Source organism: Ochotona princeps, chromosome 14 (assembly GCF_030435755.1).
Source record: "Ochotona princeps isolate mOchPri1 chromosome 14, mOchPri1.hap1, whole genome shotgun sequence".
Classification (NCBI taxonomy): domain Eukaryota; kingdom Metazoa; phylum Chordata; class Mammalia; order Lagomorpha; family Ochotonidae; genus Ochotona; species Ochotona princeps.
The window spans coordinates 4,489,280-4,511,268 of NC_080845.1; the positions used below are offsets into that span (position 1 = coordinate 4,489,280).

The 21,989-nt window shown below is 50.6% G+C and overlaps 1 protein-coding gene across 1 annotated transcript in view; it reads right to left on the reverse strand.

The window, feature by feature from the left end:
- Nucleotides 1-587: 587 nt before the first annotated feature.
- The window catches only part of GLE1 (GLE1 RNA export mediator), a 31,216-nt gene continuing 9,814 nt past the window's right edge, over nucleotides 588-21,989 (reverse strand). Inside the window, exons 2-16 of the mRNA XM_004593517.3 lie at nucleotides 21,587-21,790; nucleotides 20,683-20,793; nucleotides 18,959-19,107; nucleotides 18,654-18,714; nucleotides 18,292-18,546; nucleotides 14,068-14,299; nucleotides 11,633-11,745; nucleotides 11,404-11,473; nucleotides 8,964-9,106; nucleotides 8,687-8,877; nucleotides 8,121-8,250; nucleotides 3,832-3,936; nucleotides 2,264-2,346; nucleotides 1,356-1,419; nucleotides 588-719 (exon numbers count right to left, since the gene is read on the reverse strand). Of these exons, the coding sequence (XP_004593574.2) occupies nucleotides 651-719; nucleotides 1,356-1,419; nucleotides 2,264-2,346; nucleotides 3,832-3,936; nucleotides 8,121-8,250; nucleotides 8,687-8,877; nucleotides 8,964-9,106; nucleotides 11,404-11,473; nucleotides 11,633-11,745; nucleotides 14,068-14,299; nucleotides 18,292-18,546; nucleotides 18,654-18,714; nucleotides 18,959-19,107; nucleotides 20,683-20,793; nucleotides 21,587-21,790 (1,980 nt within the window). The 3' untranslated portion in view covers nucleotides 588-650. The remainder of the gene's footprint in view (nucleotides 720-1,355; nucleotides 1,420-2,263; nucleotides 2,347-3,831; nucleotides 3,937-8,120; nucleotides 8,251-8,686; nucleotides 8,878-8,963; nucleotides 9,107-11,403; nucleotides 11,474-11,632; nucleotides 11,746-14,067; nucleotides 14,300-18,291; nucleotides 18,547-18,653; nucleotides 18,715-18,958; nucleotides 19,108-20,682; nucleotides 20,794-21,586; nucleotides 21,791-21,989) is intronic.

Consider the following 21,989-nt stretch of genomic DNA (forward strand, 5'->3'; position numbering starts at 1 on the left):
GCCCCACTCGTTGCTTATGGATGGTCAACTTGCTGACATCACAAGCGCCATCTCAGCCACCTTCATTCAAACTGATAAACCAAACATACAGCACCCACCCTGGCTCCAGCATCCCCAGGGACCAAATTCCCAGTGCTGCCTGAGTTTCTGGACACTAGGCGGTCCAGTGGGTGGGAGACTCAGGCCACGCCCACCTTGCCCCTTCCCTGCACAGCTGGGAGAAGCACCCTGGGCCTCACGGGGTAGTGCATGTGTCTGAACTCTTTCCGGTAGTTCACCTGGAAGGCGGGGAACATGGCTGTTGCTCCCCAAGTCAGAGGGCGATGGCTATTATGTCTTACAAACTTTACAAACACAGAAAAAGATACAAGGCAAAAAACTTGATCCTAAAATCCTCCGCCTCGGAGCTTCTGCAGAAAACCCGAGAGGCTGAGGGCATCAGCTCTGACCGTGAGGCAGGAGGAGCTATTGCAGCACCAAGGGACAGCCGAGCTCTGGTGATCCAAGGACTCTCCCCTCCCTGTCATAAGCTATAAACTCACACACACACATTGACAAGTGTCTGTCGGAAATGACTTCTCCCAGTCTGCTGTCTTCTGGCTTTATTAGTGCCTCTTCGTGCCCAGTGGAGGTGGAGGGTGCTGCAGCCATCAGGAGCGCCAGAAGGAGGTGGTCAGAAAGCCCTTGGGAACAGGAATCTCCTTGCGCTGCAGACATTTCTGGTCAAGGAAAGACGAACAGAACAAGTCTGTGACGGTGCCACCTCCGACACCAGCAGGAAGAGACTAGGAGACAACGAGCCTCAGCCCCGTGGGCGGCGGGGCGGGAAAGCCAGGACGACGCAAGGCCTGCCTGTGCTCCTGTAGGGAAACACCGTGCTCGGGCCTGCCCAGCCGTTTCCCTAGGGCTTCACCTCATCACCCCCGGCCCTGCCTTCCCAACTGAGCTCCGGACAGTGGACGCTGTGCCGACCTTCCACAGAGCTCTAAATTATCTGTCAAAATTCACCTCAGAACACTTGCCACTGAGAAATCAGGGAAGAGGCTGGTCCGAAGTGCAGTCTGTCCTCATAAGGAAAAATGGCCACACACTAGCACCCCAGACCCGCCATGGAATGTGGCAAAGAGATTGGGTCCATTACACACATTGCGTTCATCTCTAAGGACAGCTCCTCCACGGGAAGGGAGAACAAGGCACAGAGGGTGACAGAGCAGCCCCTAATCCCAAGGCTGTGAGGGACAAGGGAAGGAATGCAGGGTTCAGAGGAACTGAGAAGGGACTGCAGTATCTGGAGTCCCACGGCTTGTTACACACAGGCACCATCCAGGCCATGGACAGGTCCAAGGTCTTCTTACCTCGAGGAACTGCTTGAGGCGAATGAAGGAGCCCATCTGGCCCGAGCTGGTGATGGCTTCAATCCTACAGCAAGAGAAAGCACAGCAGTGAGCTGTATCTGGGATGCACACCTGCCTGCCGGAGCAGGATCAGGTGCACCATGGACCTGGAACAAGGGTGGGATCAGTGACTCAGTCATGGTTTCTGCCTAAGGATGCTGTCACCCTCCCAATGGCCTAGTGGCTAAATCCTCAACTTAAAACTGCTGGGATCCCACATGGGTGCTAGTTTGTGTCCCGGCTGCTCCCCACTTTCCATCCAGCTTCCTGCTGGTGGCCTAGGAAAGCAGTGGAGGATGGTCCAAAACCTTGGGACTCTGTACCCATGTGGGAGACCTGGAAGAAGCTCCTGGCTTCTGATCGGCTTAGCTCTGGCTGTTGCAGCCACTTGAGGAGTGAACCAGCAGACAGGAAATATCTCTGTATATCTGCCTTTCCAATAATTTTTTAATTTTCACTTGAAAAATTAGAATTAGAGAGAGAGAGGTATCTTATTTCCACTGGCTCACTTCCCAAATGGCCACCATGGCCAGAGCTAGGCCAGGCTGAAGCCAGGAGCCAGGAGCTTCTATGGGATCTCCCACATGTTGCAGGGTCCCACAGCTTTGGGCTGTTCTCACTGCTTTCCCAGGCCACAAGCAGGGAGCTGGATAAGAAGCAGAGCAGCCAGTTCACAAACTGGCACACATATAGGATGCCAGTACCTCAGGCAGAAAATTCCAGAGACAGGAAGGAATAGCCTGCTACACCAGCATGCCCACCCAATCTCTTCCTTTTACATCAAGTGGCCCAGAAGAACATGCAGCAGCTCGCCAAAGGCCTCTGCTGACTGCCTCATGGCTTTGCTGCCGGCTCAGGGTGCCCGGTACCTGGGGAAGTACTCATCTCGGATGACAAGAATCATCTTCCAGAACTGCAGCTGATACTGCTTCATGAGGGCGTTCCCACACACCTGGCGGGAGAGCAGGCACGGTCAGAGCTGACGGCAGCACACACCCCAGGAGACCTGCGCAGCACTAGCTCGTTGCCTTCCACTGTTGCTGAAAACTTCAGCCACAGGCCTCTCAAGCAGAAACCCAGGAGTATGTGGGAAACCCCAGGTTTCTCTCTGAATATTGTGGCCCACCAGATCTGGTCTTTCATGCTACTAAATGGAAGCTTTTTCCAGCCTCTTAGTAAGCAAAGTGCACAGAGTATCACCTATGTCCTCGGGGTTCTGGTCACTTTTCCTGCACTGTGGCTTTGGGTTAGGGTATTGCAGGCCAAATGTACTGCATTTTCCTCTTTTCGGAAAATATTGATGATAGAATTCAAAGGCAAAGAGATGGCCAGAGACAAAAAGCAGTAGACATTCCCACAAACCTTTCTCACCTAAGAAGTGTCTCCTGTAAACAGAAACCTATACCTCCCTCTACAGTGCTGAACTGTGACAGACAGAGAAACTAACTTTTCAGCTACTGGTTCACTCCAATGTGGCCAAAACAGCCAGGTCTGAGCCAGGCTGAAGTAAGAAAGCAGGAGCTTCTTCCGGGTCTCCCATGTGGTGCTGGGGCCCAAGCATTGGGCCATCATCCACTGCTTTCCCAACCACATTAGCAGGGAGCTGGACGGGAAGTGGCGCAGATGGGACATGAACTGGCGCCCATATGGGCTGTTGGCCTTTCAGGTGGTGTTACTACACCACAATGCTAGTTCCCGACTTTCTTTTCTGTGCGATAAAAGAACACTCACACAGAGATGCTAAGTAGAGTGAGTAGAAAAAGCAAAAGCTAGGCCTGGCACAGTAGCCTAGCAGCTAAATCCTTGCCTTGAACTCGCTGGGACTCCATATGGGTGCCAGTTTATGTCCTGGAAGTTCCACTTCCCATCCAGCTCCCTGCTTGTGGCCTGGGAAAGCAGTTGAGGACGGCCAAAGGTCTTGGGACCCTGCACCCACGCAGAACTGGACGAGGCTCCTGGCTTTGCATCAGCTCAGCTCAGCTCCGGCCACTGTGGCCACTTCAGAAATGAACTAGAAGATGGAAGATCTTCGTCTCTGTTTTTCCTTCTCTCTGAAGATCTGACTTTCCAATAAAAATAAATCTAAGAGAGAGAGAGAGAGACAGGAAGGAAGGAAGGATGGAAGGAAGGAACGAAGGAAGGAAGGAAGGAAAGGAAAGGAAAGGAAAGGAAAAAGAAAAAGCTGGGAATGCCTTTTGACTCAGGGCAAAAAAAGTATGACGTGGGAAACTCACGTTCTATCGCAGTATTTTTATTTGTTTATTTTACTTGAAGCTGGAATCAGAAGTTGAGATAGGACGGACTCATTCCTGGGGACTCTGATATGGGATGCAAGTATCTCACGGGCACCAGATACTCATTTCCTGGCATATGTGTCCCAAGCTCTGCTACCCAGGGGCCCAAGGTGGTCCAGATGGTGACCAACTGAATCACATACCTCCAAGAAGTCAAAGAGAAGAGTGGCGGTCACGTCTGACAGAGGCTCCATGTTCAAGATCTGTGCCAACCAGCGCCAGCCATGATTTAGACCATGAGGGTGAGTCTGGAAGGAGAGATGCCTGATCAGGATCTGATTTCATTCAGAGACCTAAACTCCCAATAAATAAGATTTATTTGCTTGTTTTGAAAATCAGAGTTAAAAAAGAGACACCTAGAGATCCTTCCTCAGCTGGGTCACTCCCAGATGGCCACAACACTACGGCCAGTGTATGGACAGGCGTCAGGAGCTTCATCAGGGTCTCACAGGTGGGTACAGAATGCTAGGACACAGGCTCATCAGCAGGGAGCTGCATCCAAAGTGGAGCAGCTGGCCCCAGATGGGATGCTGGCCTTGAGGGGTGATTTAACCTGCTATATCACAGTGCTAGAACATACAGGCAGAGAGGTGTTTTTTTTTGTTTTTGTTTTTTAAGATTTATTTATTTTGGGGGCCCAGCACAGCAGCCTAGTGGCTAAAGTCCTTGCCTGAATATGTCGGGATCCCATACAAGTGCCTGTTCTAATCCTGGCAGCCCTGCTTCCTGTCCAACTCCCTGCTTGTGGCCTGGGAAAGCAGTCTCACCTCCTCTCTGTTTATCTGACTTTCACTAGGGAAGTGAATCATCGGACAAAAGATATTCCTCTCTGCCTTACCTAGAGAGGAATGTTTCGTCTAATGATTCACTCTCCAAGTGGCCACAACAGCCGGAGCTGCACCGATTCAAAGCCAGGAGCCTCTTTTTGGTTTCCCACATGGCTACAGGGTATCAACACTTTGGTCCATCCTTGACTGCTTTCCCAGGCCACAAGCTGGGAGCTGGAAAGGTAGCAAGGCCACCAGGATTAGAATCTGCACCTATACGGGATCTGTGCATACAAGGCAAGGACTTTAGCCGCTACGATACCATACCAGGCCCCTCTATTCTTCTCTTTTAAAAAATAGGGCCCGGCGGCATGGCCTAGCGGCTTAAGTCCTTGCCTTGAATGCACCGGGATCCCATATGGGCGCCGGTTCGTATCTCGGCAGCTCCACTTCCCATCCAGCTCCCTGTTTGTGGCCTGGGAAAGCAGTCGAGGACGGCCCAAAGCTTTGGGACCCTGCACCCGCGTGGGAGACCTGGAAGAGGTTCCTGGCTCTCCTGGCTTCGGATCGACACAGCACCGGCCGTTGTGGCTAACTTGGGGAGTGAATCATCGGATGGAAGATCTTCCTCTCTGTGTCTCCTCCTCTCTGTATATCCGGCTTTCCAATAATAATAAATATATCTTTAAAAAAATAAATAAATAAAAAATATTTATTTTTAGTGAAGGACAGTTAGAAGAGGAGTTCCATCTGCTGGTTCATTCCCCGAAGTGGCCACAATGGCCATAGCTGAGATGATCCAAAGTAAGGAGACAGGAGTTTCTCCAAGGTTTCCCACATGGGTGCAGGATTCCAAGGACTTGGGCCATCCTCTACTGCTTTCCCAGCCATAAACAAAGAGGTGGACTGAAGTGAAGCAGCTAGGACACCATCTGGTGCCCATATGGAATGGCAATGACACAGGGCTGAGAATTAGCCTGTGGCACCACCACGCATCCCCCAAACAGAACTTTTTTTTTTTTTTTTTTTAAAGATTTTATTATTATTGGAAAGCCGGATATACAGAGAGGAGGAGAGACAGACAGGAAGATCTTCCATCCAATGTTTCACTCCCCAAGTGAGCCGCAACGGGCCGGTGCGCGCCGATCCGAAGCCGGGAACTAGGAACCTCCTCCGGGTCTCCCACGCGGGTGCAGGGTCCCAAAGCCCTGGGCCGTCCTCGACTGCCCTCCCAGGCCACAAGCAGGGAGCCGGATGGGAAGTGGAGCCGCCGGGATCAGAACCGGCGCCCATATGGGATCCCGGGGCTTTCAAGGCGAGGACTTTAGCCGCTAGGCCACGCCACCGGGCCCAGAACTTTTTTTTTTTTAATATTAAAAACAAAATAGGGCCAGTGTTGAGATACAGCAGGTAAACATTCACTTGTGACACTCATATCCCACTTGAGTGCTAGTTTGAGATCCAGTTGCTCCACTTATGATCCAGCTCCCAGGAGATAGGGTTGGAGAAGCAACAGAAGATGACCAAGTGCCTAGGACCCTGCACCCACTAGATCGGAAGAAGCTCCTGGCTTTGGCCTGGCCCAGTACTGGCTGTTGGCAGCAATTTGGGGAGTGAGCCAGAGGATGGACGGTTTCTTTGGTTTTGCCTCCGTCTCTGTAACTCTTTTAAATAAACAGAGCTTTTCTTCAACATGATTTTCAATAATTAAAAATAATTAAAAAACAAGCTCTCCCATCTACTCGTTCACTCCCCACTTGTTTGCAACAACTGGGACTAGGCCAGGCTGTTGTTAGGAATTCAATCCCCACCTCTCTTTTGTGTGGCAAAGACCAAAGTACCTGGGCTGTCACCTGATGCCTCCCTGAGGGCAAGCTGCCGGAACCTGGGGCTCAAGCCCAGGCACTCTGCTATGGGATGCAGTGACCCAAAGGCATCTCAGCAGCCATGCTCAACACTTGCCCACAGATGTCGGTCTTAGCTATTCCAGTGCTCCGGTTTCCACCCATTCTTGCCAGGATTCCTCTGATACACTTGTGCTGGCTTCAGTTTCAGGGATTCCGCAGGCCAAGAATTATCCAAACTGACATTTCATTCATTCCTTCTCCATGGTATCTTTTTTTTTTTTTTTAAAGATTTATTCATTTCATTACAGCCAGATATACACAGAGGAGGAGAGACAGAGAGGAAGATCCTCTGTCCGATGATTCACTCCCCAAGTGAGCCGCAACGGGCCGGCACGCGCCAATCCGAAGCCAGGAACCAGGAACCTCTTCCAGGTCTCCCACGCGGATGCAGGAACCCAAGGCATTGGGTTATCCTCGACTGCTTTCCCAGGCCACAAACAGGGAGCTGGATGGGAAGTGGAGCTGCCGGGATTAGAACCGGCGCCCATATGGGATCCTGGCGCGTTCAAGGCGAGGACTTTAGCCACTAGGCCACGCCGCCGGGTCCTCTCCATGGTATCTTTAGCATAGCGCCAAAGACACAGCAGATGCACAGGAAGGACACCTGGAGAGGCAGGCATTGAGATCCTGCCAGGGACGCCCACGTCTCCTGGAGGAACGCCTGGGCTCACGTCCCAGCTCTGCATCCAGTTCCCACTTCCTGCTAGTGTGCACCTGGCACCTGCCCAAGCACTTGGATCCCTTCCCTGCACATACAACACATGCACAGAGGAGCGTGCAGCTACTGGCTTCAACTGTGTGCAGCCCTGTCACAGTCATTTGGGAAGTGAATCAGCTAACTGAGGTCTTTGTTTTTCTGCCTTTCAAACACTATATAAAAAAATGGGGGGAAAAACAAACAAAAAAATCCCCATCTTTTGTAATCTAACCTCTAATTTTTGTCTATGGGTCTTCACCCTCTTTACCTTCTCCACCCTGCTAATCACAGTTCCTCAAGAAAGGAGCAGAACTGGGCCCCGTGGCGTGGCCTAGCAGCTGAAGTCCTCACCTTGAAAGTCCCGGGATCCCATATGGGCGCCAGTTCTAACCCTGGCAGCTCCACTTCCCATCCAGCTCCCTGCTCGTGCCCTGGGAAAGCAGTCGAGGACGGCCCAATGCCTTGGGACCCTGCACCCACGTGGGAGACCTGGAAGAAGTTCCTGGATCCTGGCTTTGGATCGGCGCAGCACCGGCTGTTGTGGTCACTTGGGGAATGAATCATCGGATGGAAGATCTTCCTCTCTGTCTCTCCTCCTCTCTGTATATCTGACTTTGCAATAAAAATAAACAAATCTTAATAAATAAATAAATACAAATTAAAAAAAAAAAAGAAAAGAAAAGAAAAGAAAGGAGCAGAGCTAGGAGGTCTGAGCCCTGCTCGCCCAGGCATGCTGTCACCATCAGATGTGCTCCCCTCTGCCAGTGGTCTGATGGCTTCCAGTCAAGGAGGTCCAGGATGACAACTCCCTGAGACACACCTTGACCCCGCCAAAGACTCTGGATCGGCTCTCCTCTGGTGGACTCCATAGGGGTGAGGCCTTCCAGGAGGGCCAGCCCATAGAGCATCCACTCCTCCACAAACAACTGAACAGCTACTTTTGGCCTCCCTGTCCCTCGGGAAAGGGTTTTGGGAGGAAAATGACAGTCTCCCATGGGTGGAAACACCCACATGGGCTCCGGTATGAACTATTCCCAGCAACAGCAGTCCTTCCGGCTCACCTGCTGTCGGTTTCCGTACGGCCAACGGAGCTGGATGATGGCCGCATAGAGACGGATCATGCCAGACATGCGTTTGAGGAAGGTGTCCTGCTGCTCTACCTTGGAATCCTTCACTTGGTAGCCAAGCATCCTGTGTGGGAGCAAACAACTCAGATGGCCTTTGAAGCCTGAAAGCAACAACAGACACCCTTGACATTAGGAATGTGCTGTCACGTGGTATTACATCTGGGGGAACACTACTGCTGCCAAAGGCATCCGGTCACACAAGCCTGTGAGGAGGCGTCTCAGGTAAACAGGGAGTTCAATCACTATTGCTGGTAAATAGGGAAACGTGCTCAAAGAGTCTACAGGATTTACCTGTTGCATGAAAGCTACTAAGTGAAAAACAGGAATAAATTCAAGGCCCCGGCTTCTAGATCTGGTGTTCTTACTACTAGACTATCACTGAAATCCACAGATCCACCATGTGGCTCTGACAGAGGAACCGGGGAAGAGACACCTGCCAGCTGCATTCCTATCTCCCTCAGCACTGATGGGAGAGCAAGTGAGGAAGGAAGCCGCCTCACCTCTGATAGTCCTCCAAGGCCATCCCCTCCTTGAAGGCCGGATAGAAAGGGACCGAGTATGGGCACTTCTTGTGCAGGTGGGCAAGGATGAGGTCCCCCACCCTTGGGTGGAGCTCCCAGATCCCAGAAGCCACCACGGCGATGGGGAAGGCAGCTTCGTGATGAGAGGCCACTTCTTCCTCACCTTGTTTCTGCAACACAGACGATCCGAGGCTGAGGAGAGCCAGCATGCTGTGCACCTGCCTCTTCTCCCCCCACAGAAACAGGGTCTCCTCACCACAAATTTCTCCGCCAGTTTGTACTGGACAAAGTCCAGCCCCTGCGGGCTAAGTGTCACGGACACGGAGTGCCCGCCAGACTGGACAGGCTTCCCAGAGAGCAGACTGTGAATCTTGTCAAAGATCTCCTTCAGCTTCGAGCCTGCACGGGACAGAGAAGCTGCTTAACAGCTGTTCCTTGGACGGGTGGGTTCTTTCCCAACAGCGGAATAACAGAGCTGCTAGGCAGCAACACACAAGTGCAGAGCCTACAGACAGCACACAAATGCAGGGGCTGGCACTGCGCTAGAACCACCTGTGGTGGGGGCCAGAATCTCATGCTGGCGCCAGTATGAGTCCCAGCTGCTCCATTTTCCCTTTCCGTTTCCTCCTTAAGGCCAGGGAAGGCAGCAGTGCATGACTGAAGTTCTTGGGACATCTGCACCCTCATGAGAGACCTAGAAGCTCCTGGCTGCTGGCTTCAGATCAGCTCAGCTCTTGCTGTTGTAGTCACTTGGAGACAGAATGTGAGGAGGGAAAATCTTCCTGTCTCTCCTTCTCTGACTTTTCAATTTAAAAAAATAATAAATCTTTAAAAAAAAAATAAAATGGTGGAGAGAGAAGACAGAGAGGTCTTCCATCTTTGGTTTACTTCCAAAAGGACTTCATGGCTACACTGAGCCAGACCAAAGCCTGGAGCCAGAAACTCAGTTCAGGTCTCCAAGCCAGGAACCAGGGACTTACCCACTGGAGCCATTGCTGCTGCCTCCCACGGTATACACTAGTGGGAAGCAGGAATTGGGAGTGGATCGGGGGTCCCAACCCAGGTACTCTGATGTAGGATGGGGACCCCTCAAGGCCTGCCCACATGTATCATCATCTGCCTGAGGAATCAAGACTTGTTGTTTTGTTTTCCTCTTAGAGTTATGTGACTAGTGCTGTGTTAGTAAAATCACTGCCTGGGTGCTGGTTCTAGTCCTGGCTCCACTGCTGGCCCAGCTTGCTGCTAATGTGCTTGGGAAAACAGCAGAGAACGGCTTGGGTTCTGGAGAACCTGCACTCACGATGGTGACCTGGAGGAGGTTCCTGGTTCCTGGCTTTGGACGGGCCCATCCCCAGTTATTGCATTCATCTGGATGGAAGATCTCTCTCTGGCTCTCCTCCTCTATCTTTCAAGTAAACAGAAAAAAATCTAAGGATTTCATTAGCTTAAAAGAAATCCCTCAAAATACCCAACTGCAGGCCCAGCAGCATGGCCTAGTGGCTAAAGTCCTCGCCTTGAATACGCTGGGATCCCATATGGGCGCCGGTTTTAATCCCGGCAGCTCCACTTTCCATCCAGCTCCCTGCTTGTGGCCTGAGAAAGCAGTCGAGGATGGCCCAAAGCCTTGGCACTCTGCGCCCGCTTGGGAGACCTGGAAGAAGTTCCTGGCTCCTGGGTTTGGATCAGCGCAGCATTGGTCATTGTGCTCACTTGGGGAGTGAATCATCAGATGGAAGATCTTCCTCTCTGTCTCTCCTCCTCTCTGTATATCTGACTTTGTAATAAAAAAAAAAAAAAAAAAAAAAAAAAAACTAAACTGCATGAAATGAAAAAAGAAAAAGAAAGAAAATCCTGTAAACTTTCTTAACAAACAGGTAGGTGTTATGGTATGTGACGTTAAGAAAGGAAGGATAGGGCTCAGCGTGGTAGCCTAGTGGCTAAAGTCCTGGCCTTACATACGCCGGGATCCCATATCTGTGCCAGTTCATATCCCGGTGGTTCCACTTCCCTTCCAGCTCCCTGCTGTGGCCTGGGAAAGCAGTCGAGGATGGCTCAAGGACTTAGGACCCTGAACCCGTGTAGGAGACCCAGAAGAAGCTCCTGGCTTCGGATTGGCTCAGTTCCAGCCATTGCAGTAACTTGGGGAGTGAACCAGCAGATGGCAGATTCTCCTCTGTCTCTCCTCCTCTCTTTAAATCTGACTTTCTAATAAAATAATTAAATAAATAAATCTTAAAAAGGAAGGAAGGAAGGAAGGAAGAGAAGCCAGTTGTATTTCCTAAGAAGTAAAAAAACAGGTGGATGTCATGGAATAGCAGGTTATATTTCCTCCTAGGATGCCAGACTCCACCCCAAGACAGAGAGAGATCTTCTCCCTGTTGGGGTGCTCTCCAAATGACTTCAATGGTCAGAAACGGGTCAATCTGAAGCCAGGATCTTCATCTTGGTCTCTTATGTGAGTGCAGGGGCCCAAGGATTTGCACCATCCTCTGCTGCTTTCCCAGGTCATAAGCAGGGAGTTGGACTGGAAATAGAGCAGCTAGGACTCAAACTGCTGCCCATATGGCATGCTGGCATGACAGGAGGAGGCTTAGTTTGCTATACTATCATGCTGGCCCCCCAACTCTGCCTTTCAAATGAAATTGATTTTAATAAGAAAATAAAAATCCACCATATTCTTAGCATCCCAGACCTACCTGCAATGGTGGAGATTTGGCTCACTGGGATGGTGGCCGCTTTCTGGAGGTCCATCTTGATCTTTTTGGCCTGTAGGAAAGAGCAAAGCAGTACAGACACAGTGTGTGGGACAGCAGAAGAGCTACCTTGTAGGCTCAGGGATGGTGATGCAATGCTACGCTTTTCTGGGATGAGAAGCCGCAGGGCACACCGGCAGGCCCAGCATCGCACTGCCCGTCCCTGCCATACCTGGCTGTCCTTGCTGCTGGTCAGGCCCTCGAAGGCCCTCACACACTGGTCAGAAGCCTCCTGCAGCTGCTGGTACCACTGCATTGTACTGTCTTGCACCTTCACCTGCAGAGCTGCACAACAGAAAAAGGGATTTAATAACAGCTAATGTTACGAAGTGACAGTCCCGAGGCAGGCATGGGGCAGTGGGTGGGGCCACAACATCACATGGAGGAGTGTCTAGGATCGGGTCCAGCCACCAGCTCCAACACAGCTTCCTGCTAATAGGCGCCTTGGGAGGAAGCAGATGGTGGCTCAAGTGCATGGGTCCCTGATACTCCCATGAGAGAACAGTGTTCCTGGCTCCTGGCTTTGGTCAGGCTGTTGTACACATTTGACAAGTGAGCCAACAGATGGAAGATTCTCTCTGCTGCTTTCAGAAAATTAAAGAAATAAACTTGAAGTATTTTCAATATCTAGCATAATAGTTCACATGAGGTAGATACTGTTGTTTGCTTTTTCTTTAAGATTTATTTATTTTTATTACAAAGTCAGATATACAGAGAGGAGGAGAGACAGAGAGGAAGATCTTCCATCCGATGACTCACTCCCCAAGTGACCACAACGGCCGGTGCTGTGTCGATCCGAAGCCGGGAACCAGGAGCTCTTCCTGGTCTGCCACGCGAGTGCAGGGTCCCAAGGCATTGGGCCATCCTCGACTGCTTTCCCAGGCCACAAGCAGGGAGCTGGATGGGAAGTGGAGCTGCCAGGATTAGAACCGGCACCAATATGGGATCCCGGTGCGTTCAAGGCCAGGACTTTAGCCGCTAGGCCACGCTGCTGGGCCTGGTATTGTTTTTTTAAAATGTTTGGTTTTACTTTCATCTACCTGAAAGGCAGAGTGAAACAAACAGAGACAAGAGAGAGTGAGAGAGCATGTGCAGCAAAACACTTCCATTGGCTTCCACCTCCAGGGCTTGCACAGTGAGGGCGGAACCAGGCCAAAGCCAAGGGCACGGAACTCTGCTCTCTCCCCTTGACAGCAGAGAGCGCAGAAGTGTAAGCCATCATCTGCCATCTCTCAGGACACAGCAGCAGCAAGCTGGACCAGGAGAGCTGGGACTCAAATCGGCACCCAAAAGGGGGACGCAGATGTTTAAGAGGTAACCCAACTCACTGTGCCACAACTTTCATATATTTTGAGGTTTTGTTCTAGTTTGAGTTATTTTAAAAATAAGGATATAGGCAGAATACATTGCACATAAAATGTTCATTTAAAAATTCAAAACACCTTATGATGATTAAATCAAAAAAAGGAGTAATATGGTTTTAACTGTAACTCCAGAAATATCTTGCACCCTGAAGACTTCGAGGTTACCAAAAAGGGAGAAATTGCCACTTAATTATGTAAATGCATAGTAACAACTAATTTAAGAATAACAGGGGCCTCCTGTCCTTCCTAGTAAGTCAGTTTGGATCTTAAAATTATGCATTGTCCTATAACATGCTAGAGATTCAGTGGGGTCCCACAGTCTTACTCTGCAAGTGCACCAAGCACCCGTCATAACGCAGGTACGCCTGGCTCATCAAGGAGGACACATGCTGAAGAGACTGTAGCTCTACCTTTGCTTTGGATGACTTTTCTGCTTTAACCTTTCATATTCTAGTATCTTCTCTACATCATTTGTGAGTCTATACTTAGAATGAGGACTTGCTGAGCCCGGTGTGATAGGCTAGTGGCTAAATCCTTGTCTTGCACACACCAGGATCCTTTATGGGTGCTGGTTTGTGTCCTGTCTGCTCCATTTCTCCACTTCCCATCCACCTCCCTGACTGTAAGCTGGGAAAGCAGTAGATAAAACCTGCACCTATGTGAGAAACCCAAAAGAAGCTCCTGGCTCCTCACTGGCACTGGCCATCGTGGTCACTTGGGAAACGAACTAGCGGATGGAAGCTCTTTCTGTCTCCCCTTCTATGTATAACTGCCTTTCCAATCAAAAAACAAAAAAAACCTCCAAACCCCAGAATGAGGACTTTTTGGTCCTCAGTGTGGTGGAGGTAGAGGAGCAGGGGTGGGGGAATGGTGGTCAGGTCACTGTAGGGCCAGCACACGCCATGAGCTCAGGGTTGAGTCCTGGCTGCTCCACTCTGATGCAGCAACCTGCCGATGTGCCTGATGTGGTGAAAACCAGCAGACAGCCTGGGTCCTTGGGCCCCTGCCACCCAAGTGGAAGGCCTGAAGGAAGCCACCTCTGTTTCTGTCACCGTAACTCTGCCCTTCATACACCAAATCAATCCTAACCAGACCAAACCAAAACTGTGGGAATATGAAGTGAGGTTTCACATGAACTACAACTATGTGGAACACACAGAACACCTAACACATATTCAGTACACACTCACTTCATTTTCTGTTCAGCAGCAAGATGCTGGGCTATGCCCACACTGAAACCCACCTTCCTGTGGCTTATCTGCCAGGCCCTGGCTGGGAGCTGAGGCCTCCTGCCGGGCCTGCTGCCCCTGTTGCCTCTGGGCTTCCTGCAGCCTGACCTGGGCCTCCTTCTCCTCCTGCTGCTTCTTGTCTTCGCAGGCTCTGGCAATCTCCTGCCCCAGGGTCATAAGGAGGTTGCGCATTTCCTGCAGGGCTTGTTCGGCTTCAGCCTGGTTCTCTGAGGTCGGGTAGCCGCTCTGCAGAGGAACAGGGACACAGTTTAAGTGCTCAGGCAAAACATGCCCTGGTGGAGTCCGTCATGCCTTCATAAATTAATAAACCCCTGAAGTGAGAGTGGTGCCAGTGTAGTGCCCACTTTCAACATGTCAATGTCATTTACCTGTTCCCATGAAGGTGATATCAGCACACATCTCCTAGGCGCTCACCAACAGCCAAGAACCGTTTCCCATGACTCCCCAAATGGCCACAATGGGTAGAGCTGAGCAGATCTGAAGCCAGGAGCCAGGAGCTTCTTCAGGCTCTCCCATGAGGGTGCAGAGTCCCAAGGTTTTGGAACATCCTCTATTGCTTTCAAAGGACACAAACAGGGAGCTGGATGGGACGTGGAGTAGTCGGGACATGAACCAGTGCTGATATGGAATTCCAGTACTTGCAAGATGAGGATTTAGCCACTAAGCTATCATGCTGGACCTGGCTGCTATACTCTAATCCAGCTTCACGCTAATTGCCTGAGAGAAACAATGGAAGATGGTCTGCGTCTTCACTACCCATATGGGAGATCCGGATGAAGCTTCTGGCGCAGGCTTGTGCCTGCCTTTGATTATCGTGACCATCATCATGACTGCTGGCCTTGGATCATCGTGACCATCATCATGACTGCTGGCCTGGGATCATCGTGGCCATCATCATGACTGCTGGCCTGGGATCATCGTGGCCATCATCGTAACTGCTGGCCTGGGATCATCGTGGCCATCATCATGACTGCTGGCCTGGGATCATCGTGGCCATCATCATGACTGCTGGCCTGGGATCATCGTGGCCATCATCATGATTGCTGGCCTGGGATCATCGTGGCCATCATCATGACCTGCTGGCCTGGGATCATCGTGGCCATCATCATGACCTGCTGGCCTGGGATCATCGTGGCCATCATCATGACTGCTGGCCTGGGATCATCGTGGCCATCATCGTGACTGCTGGCCTTGGATCATCGTGGCCATCATCATGACTGCTGGCCTGGGATCATCGTGGCCTTCATCGTGACTGCTGGCCTTGGATCATCGTGGCCTTCACGTGACTGCTGGCCTGGGATCATCGTGGCCATCATCGTGACTGCTGGCCTTGGATCATCGTGGCCATCATCGTGACTGCTGGCCTTGGATCCTCGTGGCCATCATCGTGACTGCTGGCCTGGGATCATCGTGGCCATCATCGTGACTGCTGGCCTTGGATCATCGTGGCCATCATCGTGACTGCTGGCCTTGGATCCTCGTGGCCATCATCGTGACTGCTGGCCTTGGATCATCGTGGCCATCATCGTGACTGCTGGCCTTGGATCATCGTGGCCATCATCGTGACTGCTGTCCTTGGATCATCGTGGCCATCATCGTGACTGCTGGCCTTGGATCATCGTGACCATCATCATGACTGCTGGCCTTGGATCATCGTGGCCATCTTTAGAATAAACCAGCCAGCAGAAGATCTTTCTGTCTTGCTCTAACTTTTATTTTTATTCTCATTATTATTTTTTAAAGATTTATTTATTTTTTATTGGCAAGTCAGATACACAGAGAGGAGGAGAGACAGAGAGGAAGATCTTCCGTCTGATGATTCACTCCCCAAGTGACTGCAACGGCCGGTGCTGTGCTGATCTGAAGCCAGGAACCTGGAACTTCTTCCAGGTCTGCCACATGGTACAGGGTCCCAAGGCTTTGGGCCATCCTCCACTGCTTTCCCAGGCCACAATCAGGGAGCTGGATGGGAAATGGAGCAGCCGGGATTAGAACCGGCACCGATATGGAATTCCGGCGCTTTCAAGGCGAGGACTTTAGCTGCTAGGCCACGCTGCCGGGCCTGGCCCCTCTAACTTTTTCTTTTCTTTTTTTTTTTTTTTTGCAGACAGAAAAGTTTATTTGCGAAGGGACCAGGTGAACAGGGAAGGGAGAGGGGAGGGAAGCACCTCCAGAGAGAAAACCAGGATGTGGGGTGCCTCTTGAAAGAGGAGGGAGAGAGAGAGACACCAAAGGTTTGAGGAAGGGTCTTGGGATTTTAAGCCTTCCTTGCCCCCGCCTTTTTGGGCAGGCAACCTACAGGTAAGATGTTCCCCATTGGTGGTCTCTTAATTAATTAGAAAATGGGTGGGCAATGCTGGTACCGCCCACCTGAAGGTGTGGCCAAGACCTCAACAGGCCTGGATGGGCTCAGATCCCGCTCTTGAAATCCCACATCCTACTTCTGTAGGGGTAAGGGGCTACAATGTCTTTTGGCTACTTCCTGCTGAATTGTGTCGTCGTTTGGGTAAGGGCTGGCCCCTCTAACTTTTAAGTAAAATAATTTATACTGTTGTAAGAATATAGGGGAAATCAGTGGGGGGAGGGGATTTGGGAAGGAGAGGAGGAAAAATTCCAGAGCCTGTGGAACTGTATCAAAAATTTTAAATAAATTAAAAAGCAGAAAAAAAGTAAAATAATTAAATCTTTAAAAAAGTTTGTGACAATGTGCTATAAAAAAGTGGTAATGCTTTAATTTGCCCTGCATATATTAATAGATGCCTTGAACTTATTTTCATATTTAATTGGCCCTTACATAATTTTGCTTTTTAAAGCGGCACGTCCTGTCCTTTGCTAATTTTGTTCTTATCAGTGGGATGGAAGTAGAAAGTGACAGTAATTTATTTATTTTTCTAAATTATAAGAATTCTTAGGGCCAGCGCAGCAGCAGGCTAACCTTCAGCCTACCAGACTGGCATCCCATGTGGGCGCTGGCTCGTGTCCCGGCTATTCTTCAGATCCTTCTCCCTGGGAAAGCAGCAGAGAACAGCCCGAGTCCCTGGGCTGCTGCACCCACACGGCAGACCCAGAAGATCCTCCTGGTTCCTGCATTCATCCTGGCTCAGTTCCGGCCATTCTGTGGATTGAATTTACCACCAAATGCAAGATTCTTTCTCTCTGTAAAAATCTGCTTTCCAATAAAAATAAGTACTTTTTAAAAAAAATTTAAGAACTCTGTTTCGGGCCTGGCAGCGTGGCCTAGTGGCTAAAGTCCTCACCTTGAACGCGCCAGGATCCCATATGGGTGCCGGTTCTAATCCCGGCTGCTCCACTTCCCATCCAGCTCCCTGCTTGTGGCCTGGGAAAGCAGTCGAGGACGGCCCAATGCACTGGGACCCTGCACCCATGTGGGAGACCCGGAAGAGGATCCAGGTTCCTGGCTTTGGATCGGTGCGCACCGGCCATTGCAGTCACTTGGGGAGTGAATCATCGGACGGAAGATCTTCCTGTCTCTCCTCCTCTCTGTGTATCTGACTTTGTAATAAAATAAATAAATCTTAAAAAAAAAAAAAAAAGAACTCTGTTTCAAGGATATTAAATTGTGGTCTACTGTATATGTTGCAAATATTTTCCTCCTGAATCCTCATTTCAGTGTGGCTCAGAACCAGCTGTTTCTGACATCTGGAGAGTTAGTTAGTGGATGCCGCATCTGTTTCTCTCTGCCTTTCAAACTTAAAAAAACAAAACAAAACAAGGATATGATAACAATTTCACCAGACACTGCCAGTAACCGTGAGAACCAGTACAAGTTTCAGATGTGGCCTAAAATCATTACATTACGCAATGGAGTAGCACTGGCATAGTGATGCAGTGGGAAATCTACCTGACACAGGTTTGAGTCTGGGCTTCTCCACCTCCAGCCCAGCTCCCCGCTAATGTGCCTGGGAATGCAGTGAATGATAGTTCAAGTGCTTGGGCCCCTGACCCATGTGGGAGACCAGATGAAGCTCTTGGCTCCTGACTTTGGCCTGGCCCAGCCCTGGCCATGCCTGGGTCACTGTGGTCACATGGGGAGTAGACCAATAAATGGAAGGCTGATCTTTCTCCATGTCTCCCTCTCTGTGCTTTTTCTTCTCTCTGTAAGTCTGTCTTCCAAATAAATAACCTTTTTAAAAAGTGAACTGAATTAAAGGTCTTGACAAAGGGGAAAACCCAGAGTCCCTCTAACTCCCCCTCACCTCCGATGAGGCCCGAATGATCCCGGACACAAGGCTGCAGAGCTGGTTGCCACGGGTCCGGAAGGCAGCCAGGTCGACTTTGAGCAGGTCCCTGGGCTGCTCCGAGGCATCCAGCTGCTGGTTGAGCTGCAGCACCTCCTCCTGCAGGGCATAGAGGCTGCGCAGGCGCACCTGGCCTTCCTCCTTCCACAGCCGCTCCTGCTCCTCCTGCTTCAGGCGCTGCTGCTCGGCCTCCCGCAGCTTCAGGTTGAGGATCTACAGAGGGGCACTGGGTTACTCTCGGTGGGCTCCTGGCCTTGCCACGGGCCAGGCCCTCCAAGCAGGCTGTCCATTTGAGCCTGCGGCCTCTCCCAGGCTCAAACCTTGGCTCTGTGACGATGTTCAGCTTTTAGTTTCTCCTGGTGCCCCAGGGCTTCTCTGGTGCTAAACGAGAAATGGAGAGAGTTATAGTCAGGAAGATTTCTGGAAACTTCCACATCTCCCAAATCCTCCTGCTAGGTGTTACACTGGTCATCTGTCTACACTTGATCATCTGTTCAGACCTGAAGCTTCTCTTACTTTGGTATTTAAGGATTCAAAAGAAGGCCAGCACTTTCTCCTGGGATTCCTGCAGGAATAGTTCTGGCTGCCCGCACCACAGCCACAGTCGCCATGCAGGGTCACTCACCTCTTCTCGATCACTTCCCGTAAGTCCTGGAACTCTTTATGCTGCTTCAGCTCCTTCCGCTCATCAAAGCGCTTCAGTTGCTCACAAGCCATTTCTGAGAGGGCCCGCACCTTCCTCTCCTGCTCCTCCTGCCACTGCCTCAGGCCTTCCTGCAAGGGAGCAGCATGTGTTCCAGAATCCTCCACTGCGTGCTGCCCTCCTACCTGGATCCTTAAGGACATGGAATCAACACACCATCTTTGGAGCTGTTCTGGATAACTCCTCCAATCTAGCCCAGACATCACTGCCAGTCCAATGTGAGCTGGGAGCAGGCAGGCACGCCAAGGCAGAAACCCAACAGTCACATGTGCACTTCCAAGGTTCCAGCCTGCGTGTCCATTTGGGAGAGCCACAGTGACCCACAGAATCCTCATTCCAACAGACAAATTCCTAATTTTACCCCTTTCCTCCCACTGCTATTTCTGCATATTTTTTCTCCCCCACCTCCACTTACTAAGAAATACCTCCAGGAACCAGATATTTATTATTGTATGAGAAGACATTTACACACCCATGCGGATACAGGGTCCCAAGGCTTTGGCCCATCCTCTCCTACTTTCCCAGGCCACAAGCAGGGAGCTGGACGGGAAGTGGGACAGCCGGGATTAGAACTGGGGCCCACATGGGATCCTAGCGCATGTGAGGTGAGGACTTTAGCCCTACGACACTGCGCCGGGCCTCGCTGCTCCATTTCTGATCCAGCTCTCTGTTATTGTGTCTGGGAAAGCAGTGAAGGACAGCTCAAGAACTTGGGCACCTGTATCCATGCAGGAGACCTGGAGGAAGCTTCTGGCTCCTGACTAACCCAGCTTTTGTCTGTCACAGCCATTTGGGAAGTCAACCAGTGGGTGGAAGGTATCCTCTTATTCTTTCTCTCTCCCCACCCTCTTTCAAACAATTAAAAATAAATAAATAAATAAATAACTGGAAAGGCAAAAGGTAAGCTAGAGAGACTAAGAGGAAGATCACGAGCAGAAGGCTGGAGGATGGGCAGCTTGTTTGGGAGCGCAGAGTTGAGCAGACACACACACACAAGCATGCGTGCACACACACCACGCCTCAGGGAAACCGAGAAGCCGGGGAGTGGGAGATGCCAGGTACGACGAGACGGACTCATGGGGCTAAAAAGCAAGAAGATGTGCTGAATATGTCAGACAGAACAGTCAGGAGACAAGCATCTGGGCTGCAATGGCATGAACACAGATCTGCCAATTCCCTCCACTGGTCACCCTGAGCAGGCGTTTATCACTGGATGAACAGAATGTGCCAGATTTGTGCCATCTGACTTGAGGCAAGGGTAACGTGGAGCCTGGCACGATGGTTCAGGCACAATTGAATGCCCAGAGCACTGAGATTCAGGTTCTGCCTCTACTCCCTTTCCCATTTCCTGCTAACACACACTGACAGGCAGCAAGTGGTGGCTCCGGTGCCTGGGTCCCTGCTAACATGGACTGAGTTCTGGATTCCTGGATCCAGTTAACACAGAAGCACCAGGACTGGAAACCAGATCTGAGTTCATCATGCCTGAACATGATCCCTACATTATAGTATCCCCTGAAATGGACCAGGGAGCACAAAGTGAGGCTCAGGACAGTTAGAGGACACAGCGGGCATGCTAAGCCCTGAGGAACTCGGCCACGTGTGGCTCCCAGGTTAAGTCTGGGCCTCTGCAGGAGTTCACTTACCGCCCCTTTCATTCTGTGCACTTCTTCATACATTCGAATGCATCCCTCAACTCTGATCCCCCGGGCTGAATGAAGTGCCATAGACTCCGTGTGCTGGGACTCGTGTCTGTCCTGCACAGATCAAAGGTGGAAATGAAAACAGATAAACACGGTAAAGGTAGTGTTATCTCTGAGACCAAAACCCATACCCCAACTTCCAAGCCACCATCAGCAGCACTGCCACCATAACTTAGGAGATAACTAGAGGCCGAACACAGAGCACAGGTCACTTGACAGTCTAATCGCTTCACTAACTTGATGCTTGTTCACTGCGCTCATTTTGCTTTGCCCTGTTTGCCCGGCCCAGCCCAAGCTGTTGTGGATATATGGGGAGGCAATTAGGTAATAGATTTCTTTCTCACTCTTCCCCCTTCCTCTTTCCTTCACTCTTTTTCAAATAAATGTGCATCTTTACAAAAGTAAATTAAAATGGAGTTGCCTATGTTGCTCTCTCTGTAACGCTCACTTCAACTAATTAAATACAAAAACAAACAAAAGAATCACGCAGATTTATCACAGATGCAGCAATTCTACTCTGAAGTTTAACACAGAAGAACTGGAAAATAATAATGATAATAATAATGTAAAAACTCACACAGAACCCATGATTACATACATTTTAAGACCATGTATCAATTATACTCTAACCTCAAAAACCCCCAATGTTGATTGCTATTCCTGCTAGTGACAACAGAGAGGAGGTTCTCTGAGGTTCCCAGGGAGAGCTCGGAGTGACAGGGTGAACATCGTCCCCCAACATAGCTGCAGTGAGAAGCAACCATCATCTCCCTGGGCTGCCGGACAACCTCAAGCACCTCAACTCTACAGGTCCCGTGCCCTTGCCTGAAGCTGACCCAAACCTTACCTTGACCCCATTTGGTGTGGTGGGGGATGTCGATGGGAACGACCTGGAATCGGGCGGGGGCTGGTCTAGGCCGGAGGAGGACCCCGAGGATAGAGACGTCTCTGAGGTGGGTGCATCCTCGTGCGTGTAGGGCAGGACATGGTCAACCACCCATCCAGAGTAAGTTGACAGCTTGGGAAGAGACATGCATTCTTCCAACACATCCTACAGAAAAGCAGAGGGTCAAGGCCAACTCACTTGTCAATTGACCTGGCATGATCCACTGCATGTCTTACTGAAGGCCTAAGGACAATCCAAGGACTCAAAGGAATAGTGAAGGTTGGGATTGGAGTGTGCCAAGTCAGGCTGAGCTCAACACCCACCAGTGTGTGGTTGGGATTGGAGTGTGCCAAGTCAGGCTGAG